Raw genomic sequence first — 15,201 nt, 5'->3', positions numbered from 1 at the left:
CGTCCAGCGGCGACGTTAAACCCTAGGGTCGGAGCAATTATTGAAAACATGACTTATAGATTGACGAACGACAATTAGAGGGTCCAGCCTTGGTGTTATAAAAGCCCAATAAACTTACGGTGATGCGGCATTAAACTGCCGAACGGTAACGTGAATATAGAGAGGCACGGGCTTAGAAACCACGCGGTCCAGATGCGCATGATTAGACAAGAAAACAGGCATAGAAATTCATTCAACAAAACTAGCCGAACGATGATTACAAAAGGGTGATAGAGGCCGGACGGCCAACATACATACAGGACTTCACTCTAAATAATTAAAAATCTCATCCGGAATCGTTGTCAGAAGGTCAGCATGGTTGCAGACGGGAACAGTAAAGTCTTCGGGCAGTTGGCCCTTTTTCTTCATATAGTCAGCCGTTGCGGTGATAGCTAGCTCGAAAGCGTGGACGAGCCGAGCGTAGACCTTCTCTACAAACTTCTCCGAGCGGATGTAATTCTGCTTCATGACAGTGACTCGACTCGGCTCGGCATCCTGATATTCTTTGAAGGCAGAACGAGAAGCATCCAGCGCCTCTTGGAGTGTCTTCAAGTCAGTCTGAAGGGCGTCCACCTCCGTCGAACGACCATTCTTCTCGGTAGCCAGCAAGTCGGTCAACTCTTTGACTTTGACCTCAAGGGTCCGGGCTTCAACATTCTTCGCCTCCAGGTCAGTGATGGCCTGATTCTTCGTGTTAGTGGCAAGAGTAATCTTCTTATCGTAGGTCTGGACCTGGGTCTCGAGCCGGTCTATCATGGTTTGCAAGCCCGAAGATTTATGTCGTTCGGCTTCTAGCAGTTTGTTGGCCTTCTCCAGATCGGCCTTCAGCTCGGCATAGGAAGGGCCTTGAAGAGGGGTCCCCCAGAGACCTTGAGCTTTTTGAATTCCTCCTCGAGGAAAGTTAAGCGGTGGCACACCGCTATACTCTTGGCCCAATGCTGCGATTCAGTTAAAAATGTAAAATACCGAACGGAGGATAAGAAGAAAAAGCTTGTAAAAGTTATCCCAGTAGCTTGTTGCAGATGGCTGTTGCCGAGCAGCCTAGGTGGCATCACGCCCACGCGCACTCGGGCGTCCTCCCAGACTTTTGCGAGGGGCCCCCGAATGGTTATCAAGTGTTCGGGGCTCGATGACTGGTCAGCCTTGCGCAAATATTCCTCTGTCATTTGGTGGAGCAGAGCCTTGATAGTCCTATGTCTGCCCAGAGTGGACTGGGCGAACGCGGAAGGAGCAGAAGTTTGTCTCACCGGCTCAGAGCGGGATGAGAGAGCGCTTGATTATCTGGCGAGCTGGAGGGAGCGAGGTAAGAGGCTGAGCGGCGACGGGGTCGACAGGCCAGTCTCCTTGAGATTGAGTCCGGTCAGACGATAGCGCTTCCACAGATGCAGGAGCTGGGGGATCGTCCGTCTGTTCTGAAACGTGAATGGCAGAGGTTGCTGAGCAGGTGGGGGTGCCCGTTCGGCGGCGTTTACGCCCAACCAACGGAACTTCATCATCATCAAAGCCGGCTTCCTCAGGCCGAGTGGCCGGTGGCGCACTCAGTGGAGCATTCTCCTCGGCCGCATCGGTGGTGACCGTCCGCGCGGCCGACGCCTCGCCCCCCGTACGTACCTCTTCGCTCTCACCCTCGTGAGAGCCGATCGGGGTAAGGCCCAGCTTCTCCGCCTCCTGTGCGGCAGCCGCCTCTATCTCGTCGGCCTTGCGCTTCAGCAGGCCAAACACCACTGATTTCATCATAGTCTCGGCTGCAAGAAAAAGAAAAGAAATTAGTTAGACGCCAAGGAATGGAGAGAAGGTTATTCCTTACTCGGGCCGTTCGGAAGCTGCGTTCGGATCGGGCTTAATCCGAATAGGTACATCATCCCTTCGGGCAGCAACTTGTGTATGTCTAGCTTCAGCCCGACCAACAAGTTTGCCACATGCAGAAAAGCGGGTTCAGTCCGGTACCTTTTCAGTTCGGGAGGAGTCAGCAACGAAGTTTGCCATTTCGTCCGGAATGATGGTGGCTCGGGAAAACGTAGGAAGAAAAAATGCTCTTTCCAATGCTTATTGGAAGTAGGCATTTTATCAAAGAAAACTAGACCGATCCAAGCTTGAAACAAGAAGGTGCCCAGCTCGGACTGCTTGGGGTAGTAAAAATAATGGAAGATTTGGGGGTTAAGGGGAATATTGTGTACCCGGAAGAGCACAACTACGCCGCACAGCAGCCTAAAGGAATTTGGAACAAGCTGGCCGAGCGGAATACGAAAATAGTTGCAAACTACGAACTGGTCGCGGAAGAAGGTAACAGTGTCGGTCGGCGGGTCATGGGGCCGGTCGCACGACTCGGCCAGAATCAGTTTATGGTCATCAGGGATTTCATAGGTATTAAGTAATTTGAAGGCGTCTCCCGAATCAAACCTACTCTCCATGGTTTGATACCAAAGACCGAGAGAGGGGGCAGAAGAACTAGCCATTGCCACCGGGATGCAAAACAAAGGGAAAACAGAAGGCAACGGAGGAGATGAACGGAACAGTGACTGCGATGCGCAGACACCACCGGAATGCAAAGAAAAAGCACGAAGAAAACAAAAAGGGAGTGAGCAAAGAGTTCTTACAGAAAAGATGATTGCTGGAGAAGAGAGTGAAGGGCCGGAATGTCGAGAATGGGTTCGTCGGAGAACGAAGCAGGAACCTTCAAAAGCACGGGCGCGATAGACCGAAAGCGGCGGAAGGAGAGGAAGCGGCCTTATAAAGGTTGGGCTCGAGCTGCAGGGACCGCCCGATCCAGGGCACGGGATCCAAGGAGTGCATTCGCCCGTTGAATTCAAAGCACCAAGGGTCACATCGAGCCTGACAGCTTGAGCAGGCGATGATGGTCGCCTGGCCACGTGGCATCACCCCATTGGGCGCATTTAATGACCACCATTACGCAGGCGAGGGTGCGTGCTCGGCCTTAATGACGGGGATTTGCACGAATTCCAAGGAAATTTGGAGGACATCGGCGTTGACCGACGTTGGGTCGGCAAGACATCTACCGACATGTCAAACTCTTCAAGTGTCAGTGGGTTCTAGGCCGAGCGGCATTCTCATCATATACAGAACGACCATCATGTCGCCAGACCGATAGTCCAGTCAGTCGGACTTGCAGCCTCCTTCGACTAGACTTGAGGGGGAGGCACGTGATCCGGTAGCAAAGGAGGGGTTCCATACGGACAGAGGTTAAGGACACGTGGAGGTTAATGTCGAGACGATCGACGTAAAAGGTGAGCCGAGCGAGAGGCCACCTTTCCGGGCGACCGCAGTAGAAGGCCTGCGAAGCGGGAGACCACCTTTCCGAGCGGCCGTGGTAAAAGGTCAGGTCGGCAAGGAGATAACTCGGCTAAGGCTAAAGTTCGAGTTTCCGACCCTCAGGGATTCACATACGACAGTTGACTGGGCCGAGCGGCCGCTCAGCTGGGCCGTAGGCTAACATAAGCGCTATTCAGCTGAGCATATGACCGAGCGACCCACTCGCTCGGCCCGACCAGTATGGCCAAGTGTCTCTCCCGCTCAGCCCGATAAAAGACAGAAGGTGCAGAAGAGTACAAAGGGGACGACCAGAGATATCCTTTTCGAGATATGTGCCGCCGACAGACAGCATGGTCGGCGGCTGAACCAGATAGAAGATCGTACGGTGGAAGTTTCCATTGTCATGTCAGAGATATACTCGGACAGTTGTGGTATGACGTCAGACGTGCTTTTCTGACACATCCATTTTGAGGTATGTTTGGGGAAGCACTCACGCGTCGAGGAGAGTGCACGCGCCTCCCTGGGGGCTTATATAAGGACCCCCGGACTTCGACGAAGGTATGAAATCATCCACACTGTAGCTACAATTCTCATTATCTTGTTCCAGTTTTCTTCTCACCTGACTTGAGCGTCGGAGAGTCGTCGTCGGGAATCCCTTCCCGGCCCGATTTTGTTGCAGGTTCGGCGGAGGTCCACCTCATCCCGACGTCTACATGAAGCCAGCAGAAAACACCACATACCCAGCTTTCATCAACTCACAGTTCGAACAGGATCAGTATACTTTTATTTTAATCTAGTTGACTCTTTGTTTTTCATATTGATATTTCAAAAAAATATATATGTTGATCTCGTGTTCTTTCCTTATTTAGTCATATTTATGTGTTCTTTTTCTCTAGTTCATCGATCTTGTGCCTTCTCCTCTCTTATTAGTGGGCGGTAAAATAAAGTAATAACTCTTATCCGAGACTCCTTCCAAGATCCTCACAAAGGAAGATAAATCATGCAGAATATTTTTAACCTAACGGAGCAGTCCTTTTACATGGGTGACATATGCGTTAGAGCGAAGTATTCTCTCTTCTGTTATTACATTATTTGGTTCTTTTTACCTTGTATGTGTGATCCAGTTTTCTCAATTCATTTTTTTATTTTTTAAATATTTTTTAAATTTTAAATCCTAAATACATATATTATATTCCATGAATATCTAATTTTTTTAGTCTTATATTTTTTCAATTTAAATACTATAATCCAGCTCCTAAACCCTATAGGTAAAATATAATTGACTCAACTAAAAGTTAAAAAAATAAAAAATATATTATTAGACATCTTAAATATATATCTCGTGAGTACCTAAAATTTATTTTATTTTATTTTATTTTTATCTTGAATACTATAATTCAACCTCTAAGTTCTAAAGATAAAATTTAATTAGCTTAATCGGGAGCTAAACAAAATAAACAAAAACAAATATACTTAATTGAATTGAGGTGTCTAGATTTGATCGCGATATTTCAACACTGTAAAACAAAAAAAAATTGACGAAAGCGTTTCCAATGCATTGGAAACGCCTTAGTAAGGTCTGGACAAGTATAATATATATATATATATATATATATATATATATATATATATATATATAATTAATGATATAACTATCTCACAAGTTGACATAATTGGTATTAGTATGAGTGGTTATTTCAATAGATATTATGATCAATTCTTAGTAAGTACAAAATATTATATTGGGTGTCTGATCTCCCCACGTAAAGGGTTACTGCGCTAGGACAGATACTTCTGATAATTTATTTCCTTCCAGAGAATGTGAAGCCACTTTGGAGGGACCGTTAAGATGATAACTTTTATTTTTTGCTCTAATATAATGATAGAACTCGACCAATTATCATAAACAGAAGAGACTTGCATAGCAAAAGGGTATAGAAGAAAAAAATGAACATAAAATTAAAAACATTGCATAAGTGAGCAAGATTCAGACATATATATTTGATCGATTTGGGTAACTAAATTAGTCCAATATAGCCAACTATTTAGACTTATTAACATCTCCGAAACTGAGCCACAAGTAAACTAGTATCCAAATCTGACCCGTTCAAATTGGGTGGTACGTAGACACAGATTATTGCGAACTATAGCCACCCCTACAACAATTGTCATTGCATCTCTGTTAGACTAACCAGAGTTGGTTGGTGGGTAAAACACTCAAAAGAGACAAATGATGCCGATGCCACATTGACTAATTGAGGTGCACAATTTGTTGGCCCGTAACGAGCGAAACCACGGGGAAAGTGCCGCTGCCGGCTACAAGCACTGCTACAGTCCTTCTGAAAGACGGCGACAGTGGTGCGTGGCATTATCCCGCTGGTTAGGGAATGGGATACAATAGCGACACGGAACAAATTTAATGCGGGAATTGGGAAGGCAGAAATGGACGTCAGCTTTGTTAAAAGGGAAAGCAGTGGAGGGTGTGAAAGGAGCAGGATGCAACTAAACGTAAAGATAAGTAAACGGTTTTCCTAGAAAGTTCCCGCCAGCAACGTGGAAAGGTCTCGACTGGCGCCACTGCAAGTCCAGCGTGGTAGCGTTTGGAGGTCGTCCTTCAGCAAGCAGCCTCTGATGATGTTTCCTACTTCACTGTTTAGGATATCCATCATCTCATTAATTATATATATATATATATATATATATATATATATATATATATAAAAGATCTATAGTGATATACTCATTATATTAATATTATTTTTCCATAACATTCCTTTTAATATTAACATTCATTATTTATTATTTATAAATCCCATAATTCATAACATTGTATTTATATATAAGGTCTATAAAACATTGTTCAGACTGCCATTAATCCACATCTATGCTAACTACTAATAACTTTTAGGTGAATTTTCAAAGAAAAAGCAAAATCAAGGAGATGCTCAACAAATGTTAGATCCAACCCAACAGTCGGTACAAATTCCTAACCGTGACCACATGCCAACCGATGCTTCTTTCTAATGTTATCTACTTGAGTGAAAAATGAACTAAAAGAAAGGAACAGTAAGGGCGAAGATAGTAAGACCAGAGAGAGATGAGAGTTCTCTGTTTTTGTCTGCTAGAAGAGAGAACTGAAATGATTTGGTCATTTGCAGGATACACAAGGCTAAACAAGTGTTATCATTCCTCTTCCTGCTCCCTTCCGTCCTTTTTGGACGTCTTAAAAACGGCAAAGGAAACTTAAAATCGTTCCTTTTTCCCTTGCCTTTTCTGCTTAAAAAGGTACAAGTCAAAAATGTTTTGGTTAGGGAGTTCTTCTACACCTCCCCCACCTTAAAATATACGTAAACAATCAGAATTGGCATTTTACTTTTGAGTAACAAGCGATCATCACTATTTATGTGGTCTTACACAAAAATAAACATATAAGAAAAATCATTTTGAAAAGTGATAAACTAAACCAACAGGCACAGAATTGGCGTCCACAAGACCAACAGATATTCCTACTTCAGGTTGTTATACCATATGCTGTTGCAAGCATGGTAAAACCCAAAAGATTTGTCTTGTTGATTGCTCATCTCTTCGCTTACCAGACTACCCAAACTGTTTGGCCACAAAATTCACCAATAGATGATCAAACGCACAGGATACCGATTACGTCTCCAAAACGTACGGTAACAGGAAATTAACAAAAAGAAAACTTCAATTAATCAACAGACCAGGAGAATCCACGCAGTGTATCTGCAGCAGCTAACCTAACAAGCACATCCACTCCTTTGGTCGGATTGGGATGGAGGTTCTGGAATGGTCTGGAAGTATCTGAAAAGATTTTGAAAAACAAAATGTTTTAAAATTGAACATTTAATAATATACCAAGTTTAGTTGCACGGACAAATGAATGAACTAAATTGCAAATATCTGCTTTCGGAGGTGACATAAGGCAATAACCATGGGATGTAACGGAACCTCAATTCCTGATCTACATCCGAGACAAACTAGATTAGATATTAAGGAAAATTTGGCACTTGCATTCTGTTGTAAATTCCTCCTGAACTATTTTTGTAATCTCATTTTCCCTTTTTATTTCATTATACTCCCTTCCTAATCTCATTTCAATTTTATCTCATTCAAGTCTGCCAAAACACGTGCTATTTGCATAAAGTGGGCTGCATTTAAAGCCTCTTCTTGTTACGACATATTCTAAGAGCATCCAAAGTTAGTTTCTTTATAATATCTTTAAAATTTAGGATAAACAATTCACTTTATTAAATTTAGACAATCATTTTTCACTACATACTACATCAACTACTCTAAAATTTTCATTATTTTTATTTTTTTTAATTATTTTCTTCTCTCTTCCACTTTTTTTATTATTTTTTCTCTCTTCGTATGTAATATCTACTTTTCATTACCCAATCCATTCTCTTTATTTTTTCTCTCTCCCAAATTAAATAATATTTTAATATTTAGGGAATGAATTTCATTCCCTAATTTTAGAGAAGTTGCATGATATCTAAATTTAGGGAATGGATAGGGTAGCTAATCCATTCTCTTTATTTTTTCTCTCTCCCAAATTAAATAATATTTTAATGTTTAGGGAATGAATTTCATTTCCTAATTTTAGAGAAATTGCATGATATCTAAATTTAGGGAATGGATAAGGTAGGTAGCTGATGCAAAAGGTTTTTTTACATAAAATGTAAAATTTAAGATAAATTCTATGTTTAAGAAAGTTGATGTAAATGCTTGGGTTTGCATGTGGAATATTTTATATGAAACAAACTAGTATAAGCGCAACTAAGGGAAAAAAAAGGATGAGATGCAGTTATTTAAAATAAATAGAACCCTAAAAATAATTATCTACATGGACAAAACTTACATATCCTGATCACGATCATGTTGCAATGCAAGTTGAGCAACACGAAGAAAAGCATCATCAACATTGTAATCCTCTTTTGCGGAGGTTTCGAAGTAAGGTATATTGCCCCTAGAAGCACACCACTCTATCGCTTTCTTTTCAGAGACCTTCATGACAATCGACAGAAAAATATATTGAATTTAGAGAAATGAAATCAAATTGAAGAACTACGTTTTGCCAACTGTACCACTCTACTGTTTCCGCCATCTAAATCTATCTTGTTACCAAGCAAAATGAACGGAAATGTTGAGGGATCTGAAGGGCTAGCCTGCAAAATCACATTTGTAAGATAGAAATCAGATGTCGGTCGTCAAAATTTATTCATCTAAATTAGATAACTACGCTCGGTCAAGCAATGTTGAATTAGCAAGCAAGTTTTTAGATGTCAGCTATGACACCACAAGTCAACTGTTAAGATGTCAGCAATGCTAAGCCTACTGTCAAAATGTGGTAAACCAATACATGGCTTGATATATATTTGATCTTCCATGCACAAAACCGAACTGACTTTCAAAATTTTTTATTCACAACACATTCTTCTCTCAGTTGCCCTGCTGTGTTTTATGGTAAAACTCATCAACATAATCTATCTATTATTAGAACTAGGAGAAGAACTTTGCAACTGGCACCAGAAAAGTTTGATGAAATCCAACAGGCACCAAAAACAACTCCTTAATTTCAAATAAATATTTTTTGCTTAAGGTCTTTGTTTGAAGATCTATAACATTTTCATATCTACTCACTTAGGAGATCCAACTCTTCTTAGTGAAGGATAATGATAATTTTTTTAAAATATATATATAGAATATTCTCACTTCCTTATGTAAAAAAGATAGTCCAGTGCACAAAGCTCTCGTCAATACGGGGTCCCGAGGATCTATTGTATGTAGTCTTACCTGCATCGCAAGTATTTCACCCCCACCCAGGTTATTTCCGCAACCCGAATCGTGACCACTAGATCACACGGCAACAATTTGACCATTGCACCAAGACTCCCTTCATTGCTCACTGCCTTATGTGATCTCCTAAAAAATCTTTGGATGTACCAGCAACTTGTTGTTTTTAAAATATTTGACTCTATTCTAGCAATTGGGGCCAGATCAATAGCACAAAAAGGTAATTTTATAAATGTCTTAAGCATTATAAAAGATAAATTGAATTTATGGATTGTAGATTTAGAAGCTTTAGATTGCATGACTAGAGATAGATAGTGTAACAACCTTCAACGTACCGAATAAGTAAAAAACTTTAAAAGACCTAACACTCAACTTTGTCTGTTTAGTGCTTCAATTAAAATGCAATTTACCATCACTTAATCAGTTAGTAGACTCACTGATCAGAATTGTGTCATCAATTTTTTTCCATTTTCTTATGAAATTTAGGTCTTAGATTCGAGGAAGATGATTGACAATGCTAAAGAATGCTTAAGACTCAATCTACTTTATGCGAATACAACAATAACAACCAAACTTTTATCCCACTAAATAGAGTCAGCAATATGGATCCTACTATACCATTAGACTTGATCTCTACTATATCATTCTCTATATTTAAATGAATTTTATCATATTTTATCGTTGATAACCAATTTTTCTTTAAGCTCCCTCTTCCTCGATTAATGTGTATTTGTCACACTCAAACATCACCTAATAGGGGCGTTTATTGGTCGCTTAAGTCCATGTTCATACCATCTTAAACATGTCTATTTTTCCTCAATAGGTACAACCTGACATTCTCTCTAATATTCTTATTTTTTATACTATCCATCTCGTATTCACACATCTATCTTAACATCTTTATTTTTGCTCGTGTGTTTGTTTCATAGTCTAACATTCAACTCCATATCACATAGCAAATCTAATTATCATTTTGTATAATTTCTCTTTAAGTTTTAAAGGTACCTTATGATTACAAAAAATATATAATGGTCTTCTCCATTTCAATCATTCTACTTGTATCTCATGTAAAACATCTTTATCTACCCCTCTATTCTTTTAAAAAATGACATAAATACTTAAAATTTGCATCTCCTATATTAACAATTGTCTTGCTACATCTACTACTAAGGGCAACCCAGTGTATGAAATTCCCGCTAATGCGAGGTCCCGAGAATGGTTAGACCACATTAGATCTATCGCAGACAACCTTACCTTACATTGTAAGAGGTTTTTTCCGTGATTCGAATCTGTGATCTCAAGGTCACATAGCAACAACCTTACTAGTGTACCAAGACTCCCTTTTTGAGGTGTCTACTACTATTAAATTTAAATTTCATATATTTTATCTTTACTCTATTAAGTCTAAAACCTACTTCTGAAGTCTCCAGTCAAAATTCAAGTTTAACATTTCCACCTTCACGAGTCTTATCGATCAAAACAATGTCATATATAAATATATATCACAATAACTTATCTTGCAGTGTATTTATCCATAACTAGTACAAAAAGATATGGATTTAAAGTTCTTGAGGTAACCCTAATTTTTTTAGAAAACGCTTCAATTAATGCACTTACATTATCATACACATCTTTAATTGTCTTAATATACTCTACACTAACACCTTTCTTTTATATAATTCTCTACATAATTTTCCTCATAACTTTGTCATAATCTTTTTCTAGTTTAATGAATACTATGTGTAAGTCTTGCTTCTTTTCTCGATACTTTTTGATTAATTATCTAAGAAAATGTATAGATTCTATCGTCAAACTTTTAGGCTCGAATTCGAATTAATTTTCGACCACATTGGTTTTCTTAATTTTCTTCTATTATTTTTTTCTAAAGTTTTATGGTATGACTCATCTATTTAATGCACCTATAATTCACACAATTTTGTATGTTTCCTTATTTTTTTATTGGAGGACTAAAGTACTTACCCTTATGAGACATTTTCAATATCAAGTTGAATAACTTCATGAACCATTCAATACCTTGCTTCCTGAGGCATTTTCATACATTTATTAGAGTATCATCCGAGTTGTTTAACGTCTACAAGTCAAAATCTAAAATCCATTTTTCAAAAGGGGACAATGCTATTATATTATGCCACTAGGTTAGCACATCCAAATTCTATATAGCTTAAGAACCTTTTTCCATCACTTTTCAATGATAAAAATCCAAATGAGTTAAAATTTGTCAACTCACAATACATATTTGAAATTCTTATCCTAACGTACCTTACAAAACAAATCACAATGTTTTTCATTGGTTTTCCTAATAAAAGAAAAAAAAAAAATCAGAGGCAAGTCCAATATTTTCAAAATTCAATACCATGGTTCAAATTCAATTCCAAAACATAAATATAAATTTTGAGAATAGACAATGCAAAAGAATATTTTGCATCCATTCTTAGTGATTACATATTAAGTCGAGGATTATTCATCGAAGCTTTTGCATTGACACATCTTAGCAAAATGGTATAGCTGAAAGAAGATACAGACATCTCCTAGAAGTAGTCCAATCACTTATGTTCTCTATATATCAATCCGATCTAACATGGATTCTATAATTGGAAGTGGACTCGATATCAAAAGATCCACAAGGTAACTCTAATATCTTTTAATCTCATATCCTCATAAATAGAATACTTTTAGGAGCTTTTGATCTCCAGTCTTAAAATTCTAAAACCCATGTCAGACCCCACTTAAAACACACTCAACTATACATCTCATATCTCTATCCATTCCTCTCAAGTTACTTGGTTGTTCTGCTTTTATCTATATCCGTTGAACACTAGGGAAACCTTGATTCTAGAGCGATTAGGTGTATTTTCTTGGGTTATTCTTCCTCTCAAAAAGGGTACAAATATTATTTTCCAATCACAAGAAAATTTTATAACTCCTTGGATGTTACATTTATTAAACATCAGCTATATTATCCAAAATCTGACATTCAAGGAAGAATAGTTGCACATAAGAATATCAACTTTGGGATATCAATATGGAGGACAGTGACCTAGATATTCCCCACATTTCATCAAATCCAGCCAATACTCAAATAGAAATTGTCCCTACTCACCAAAATAAACTCATGGTCCCATACTTTGACTCACCTGCATAACTGTCCGAACCTCTAAATACTTCTTTTCCATACATTTCCTCTTCTCTATATGTTATTCAGCCAAACAAAATCCCAAGTCTTTCTAGCCTTCATTCCTCATTAATCAATTCGAAAACAACAATGACCTCATCACCTAGACTAGGAAGGAAAAGAATAAAAGGGAGACATAGCACTAACTACTCCTTGAGTAGAGCCAAGAATTGAAACTGGATTCGAGATCAAAAGATCCATAAGGTAACTTTAATTTGAGCCCTTTTAAGATGGTGATGTTCCTATTGCAAAAAGAAAGGGTGTTAGAGAATGCACAAAATTTCCAATGTATAACTTTGTGCCATATAAGGGATTATCTAATTAGTACAAAGGCTTTTGTGGTAAGTCTAGATCAAACATGGGCTCCCAAATCCATACAAGAAGCTCTCACAATACCAAAATGGAAGGTTATTCTTGAAGAAGAAATGTGAGCACTAGAGAAGAATGGAACACGGAAGCTCACTAAGCTACCACCTTGAAAGTGCCTTGTAGATTACAAATGGGTCTTCATAATTAAATACAAAGAAGATGGAAGTCTTAATCGATTATGAAGAAACTTTTGCTCCTATAGCCAAATGGAACACAGTTCGAGAAGTATTTCTGGGTGCAAATTTAAAGTGACCACTTCATCAATTGGATGCCAATAATGCTTTCCTCAATGAAGTCCTGGCGAAAGAAGTTTACGTAAGCATCCCTCCTGGATTCGAATTGCAACTTGAAATCAACAAACTTCATAGGCTGAAAGGATTATTATATCGACTCAAACCAGCTCCAAGAGCTTGATTTGACAAATTTGCGAGAGTAGTCAAGCAATGTGGTTATCTACAATGTCGGACGGATACCACCCTCTTAGTTAAATGTTCACCTCAAAAGAGAACCCGCCATCCTTATTGTCTACATGGAAGACATCATTCTACCAAGAGATCTTATGCAAGAGAGAAGCACACCCAAGAGCCAAGTAGCCAAAGAATTTAAAATCAAATATTTGGAAAGCCGCTGGTATTTTCGTGGAGTGGAAATAGCTCAGCCGAATGCAACAATTTGAGTCTCTCAACCAAAATATATCCTAGACCTTCTAAAAGAAACATAAATGCTTGGATGATCAAACTAGGAACCAAAGAAGACTATAATAAAGGCAGATATAAGAGACTCATGGGAAAACTCATATACTTATCCCATACAAAACTCGAGACCTGGCATTGGCTACTTGGTTAGTATGGTGAGTCAATTCATGATTAATCCAAATGAAGAGGATATGGAAGCACTCTATAAGATCCTGATGTATCTAAAACTAATACCAGAAAAGGGATTATATTTCAGAAAATCAACAAACAAAAGCATTAAGATATACAAAATTAGAGTAAAAAAATGCCAAATTAGGCTAGAAAGCCAAAGAGATAATACTATGGACCTGATTAAGAAATTCATCATGCCAATTATCAAGAGTGTCAAATGATCTTCGGACATTAACATCATAGACCAAGACGCAGCAGTCAGCTCCTCTGTAGAATGCAACACCAAGACTCTGGAATCTTTCTTGTCCTGCAGTATCCCAAATCTAAACCACAAAATGATGCACAATTCAAGCACTAAATGAAGGAACCAATAAGAAGCTTGGCGATGGTTCGTTCAATTTCAAACTCACCTGCAAGGTAACGAGTCTGTCATCAACTAGAATTTCCTTGGTGACAAAATCAGCGCCAATGGTGGCCTTATACTGCTGCGTGAACTTTTTGTGCACATATCTAATGGTGAGGTTTAAGAGACCACTAAATGCAGATAGAAGGCTACACAACAACTAGACCATGAAGAAATTGTTCCATAACGACCCATAAGCACCATAAATCCGAGATCAGAAACTCGAGTATCTCTGGTTTGTAGTGAAATAACAAGGGGAGTGCAATTCTAGGTAATTGGCATTTCATGTTTACGGGAAAAAAAAAAGACAAATAAAAGAAAAAAACAGTCCAGATCAGTAATTATCAAATGTAAGGGAAACCTCAGATTTACAGAGACGACAAACAAAGAGGATGATGAAGGATACTGGTTCATCAGCGACGTCTTTCCAACACTACACGTCAAAACAAATAAACCAAATAAGAGTTAGCCAAAACCTAGGTAGCCAAACGGAGGGATCCAAGGTAACAAGGCGAGATCAAGACGGAGGGAACAAGGCGGAGGAATCCCTTACCCGCTGTCGCCGAGAACGATAACCTTGAGCAAAGTTCGCCTCCTGGTCGACATGGCCGAAGATGGATTCGCCTAAAACCAGGCAAGCGGGAGCCGATCAGAGAAGGGGGGAAATGGCTATGGAATCACATTAATGGGATGGATCAGTGAACCGGCCATTGATTGCAATTGCGGAGCTATTATTTCTCGAGGATTCCGTGGAGGAACGTGAGCTGAGGGAGGGCGCGCCGACCGAAAGTGGTGCACGGGACAGCGTGACCCGTCGTTTACTTCTGCAATCGATCGCCGTTGGTCTCGATAATTGATTCTATATCGAGAGCCTGGTTGTAACGGAACGGGGATACCACTAACTTCCCCGCTGGAGTTGAAGACGGTGCAGGAAATCTGGACCGTTGGGCATGGGCGGCGATCTCCGTTTGGATCTGAAACGGAGGGTGGATGGTTGAGCCCCTCCCCCTGGCCCCTGGGAATGGGTCGAGACAGTTGGGATATAAAAGTAGCTGAGTCATGCCGATGGATGCTGACGGATCACGAGCCGCCCTTTTCACCCAATTAATAGGATATTCGTGAGTACCCGCCGTGAATTGGGATACTCAAATTATGTGCTATAATGAGCTTCGAATTTACTTAAAAATTAAAATTACAAATACATATGGCCATGAACCTAAAGAAAACAATATAACATAGCCAAA

At 39.6% G+C, this 15,201-nt stretch overlaps 1 protein-coding gene across 2 annotated transcripts; it reads right to left on the bottom strand.

Annotated features, from left to right (window-relative positions):
• Positions 1 to 6,657: 6,657 nt before the first annotated feature.
• LOC121970551 (ras-related protein Rab7-like) lies at positions 6,658 to 14,840 on the bottom strand. 2 transcript variants are annotated; one of them, XM_042521336.1, is made up of 9 exons: positions 14,666 to 14,840; positions 14,511 to 14,581; positions 14,364 to 14,390; positions 13,965 to 14,064; positions 13,731 to 13,877; positions 8,418 to 8,498; positions 8,192 to 8,337; positions 7,032 to 7,131; positions 6,658 to 6,915 (listed from the first exon to the last, which is right to left on the bottom strand). In XM_042521336.1, exons 1-8 carry the CDS (start codon positions 14,666 to 14,668, stop codon positions 7,068 to 7,070), a joined length of 639 nt encoding a protein of 212 aa, XP_042377270.1. In that variant the 5' UTR covers positions 14,669 to 14,840; the 3' UTR covers positions 6,658 to 6,915; positions 7,032 to 7,067. The 2 variants fall into 2 exon arrangements, with proteins under 2 accessions (XP_042377270.1, XP_042377269.1); XM_042521335.1 differs by having other exon boundaries at positions 6,658 to 7,131; positions 14,666 to 14,839.
• Between the last annotated feature and the right edge of the window lie 361 nt (positions 14,841 to 15,201).

The sequence above is a fragment of the Zingiber officinale genome, chromosome 4A (genome assembly GCF_018446385.1).
Source record: "Zingiber officinale cultivar Zhangliang chromosome 4A, Zo_v1.1, whole genome shotgun sequence".
In the NCBI taxonomy this organism is placed as follows: Eukaryota; Viridiplantae; Streptophyta; class Magnoliopsida; order Zingiberales; family Zingiberaceae; genus Zingiber; species Zingiber officinale.
Note: the sequence above shows the minus strand (reverse complement) of the source record. Positions and strands in the feature narration are given on the sequence as shown.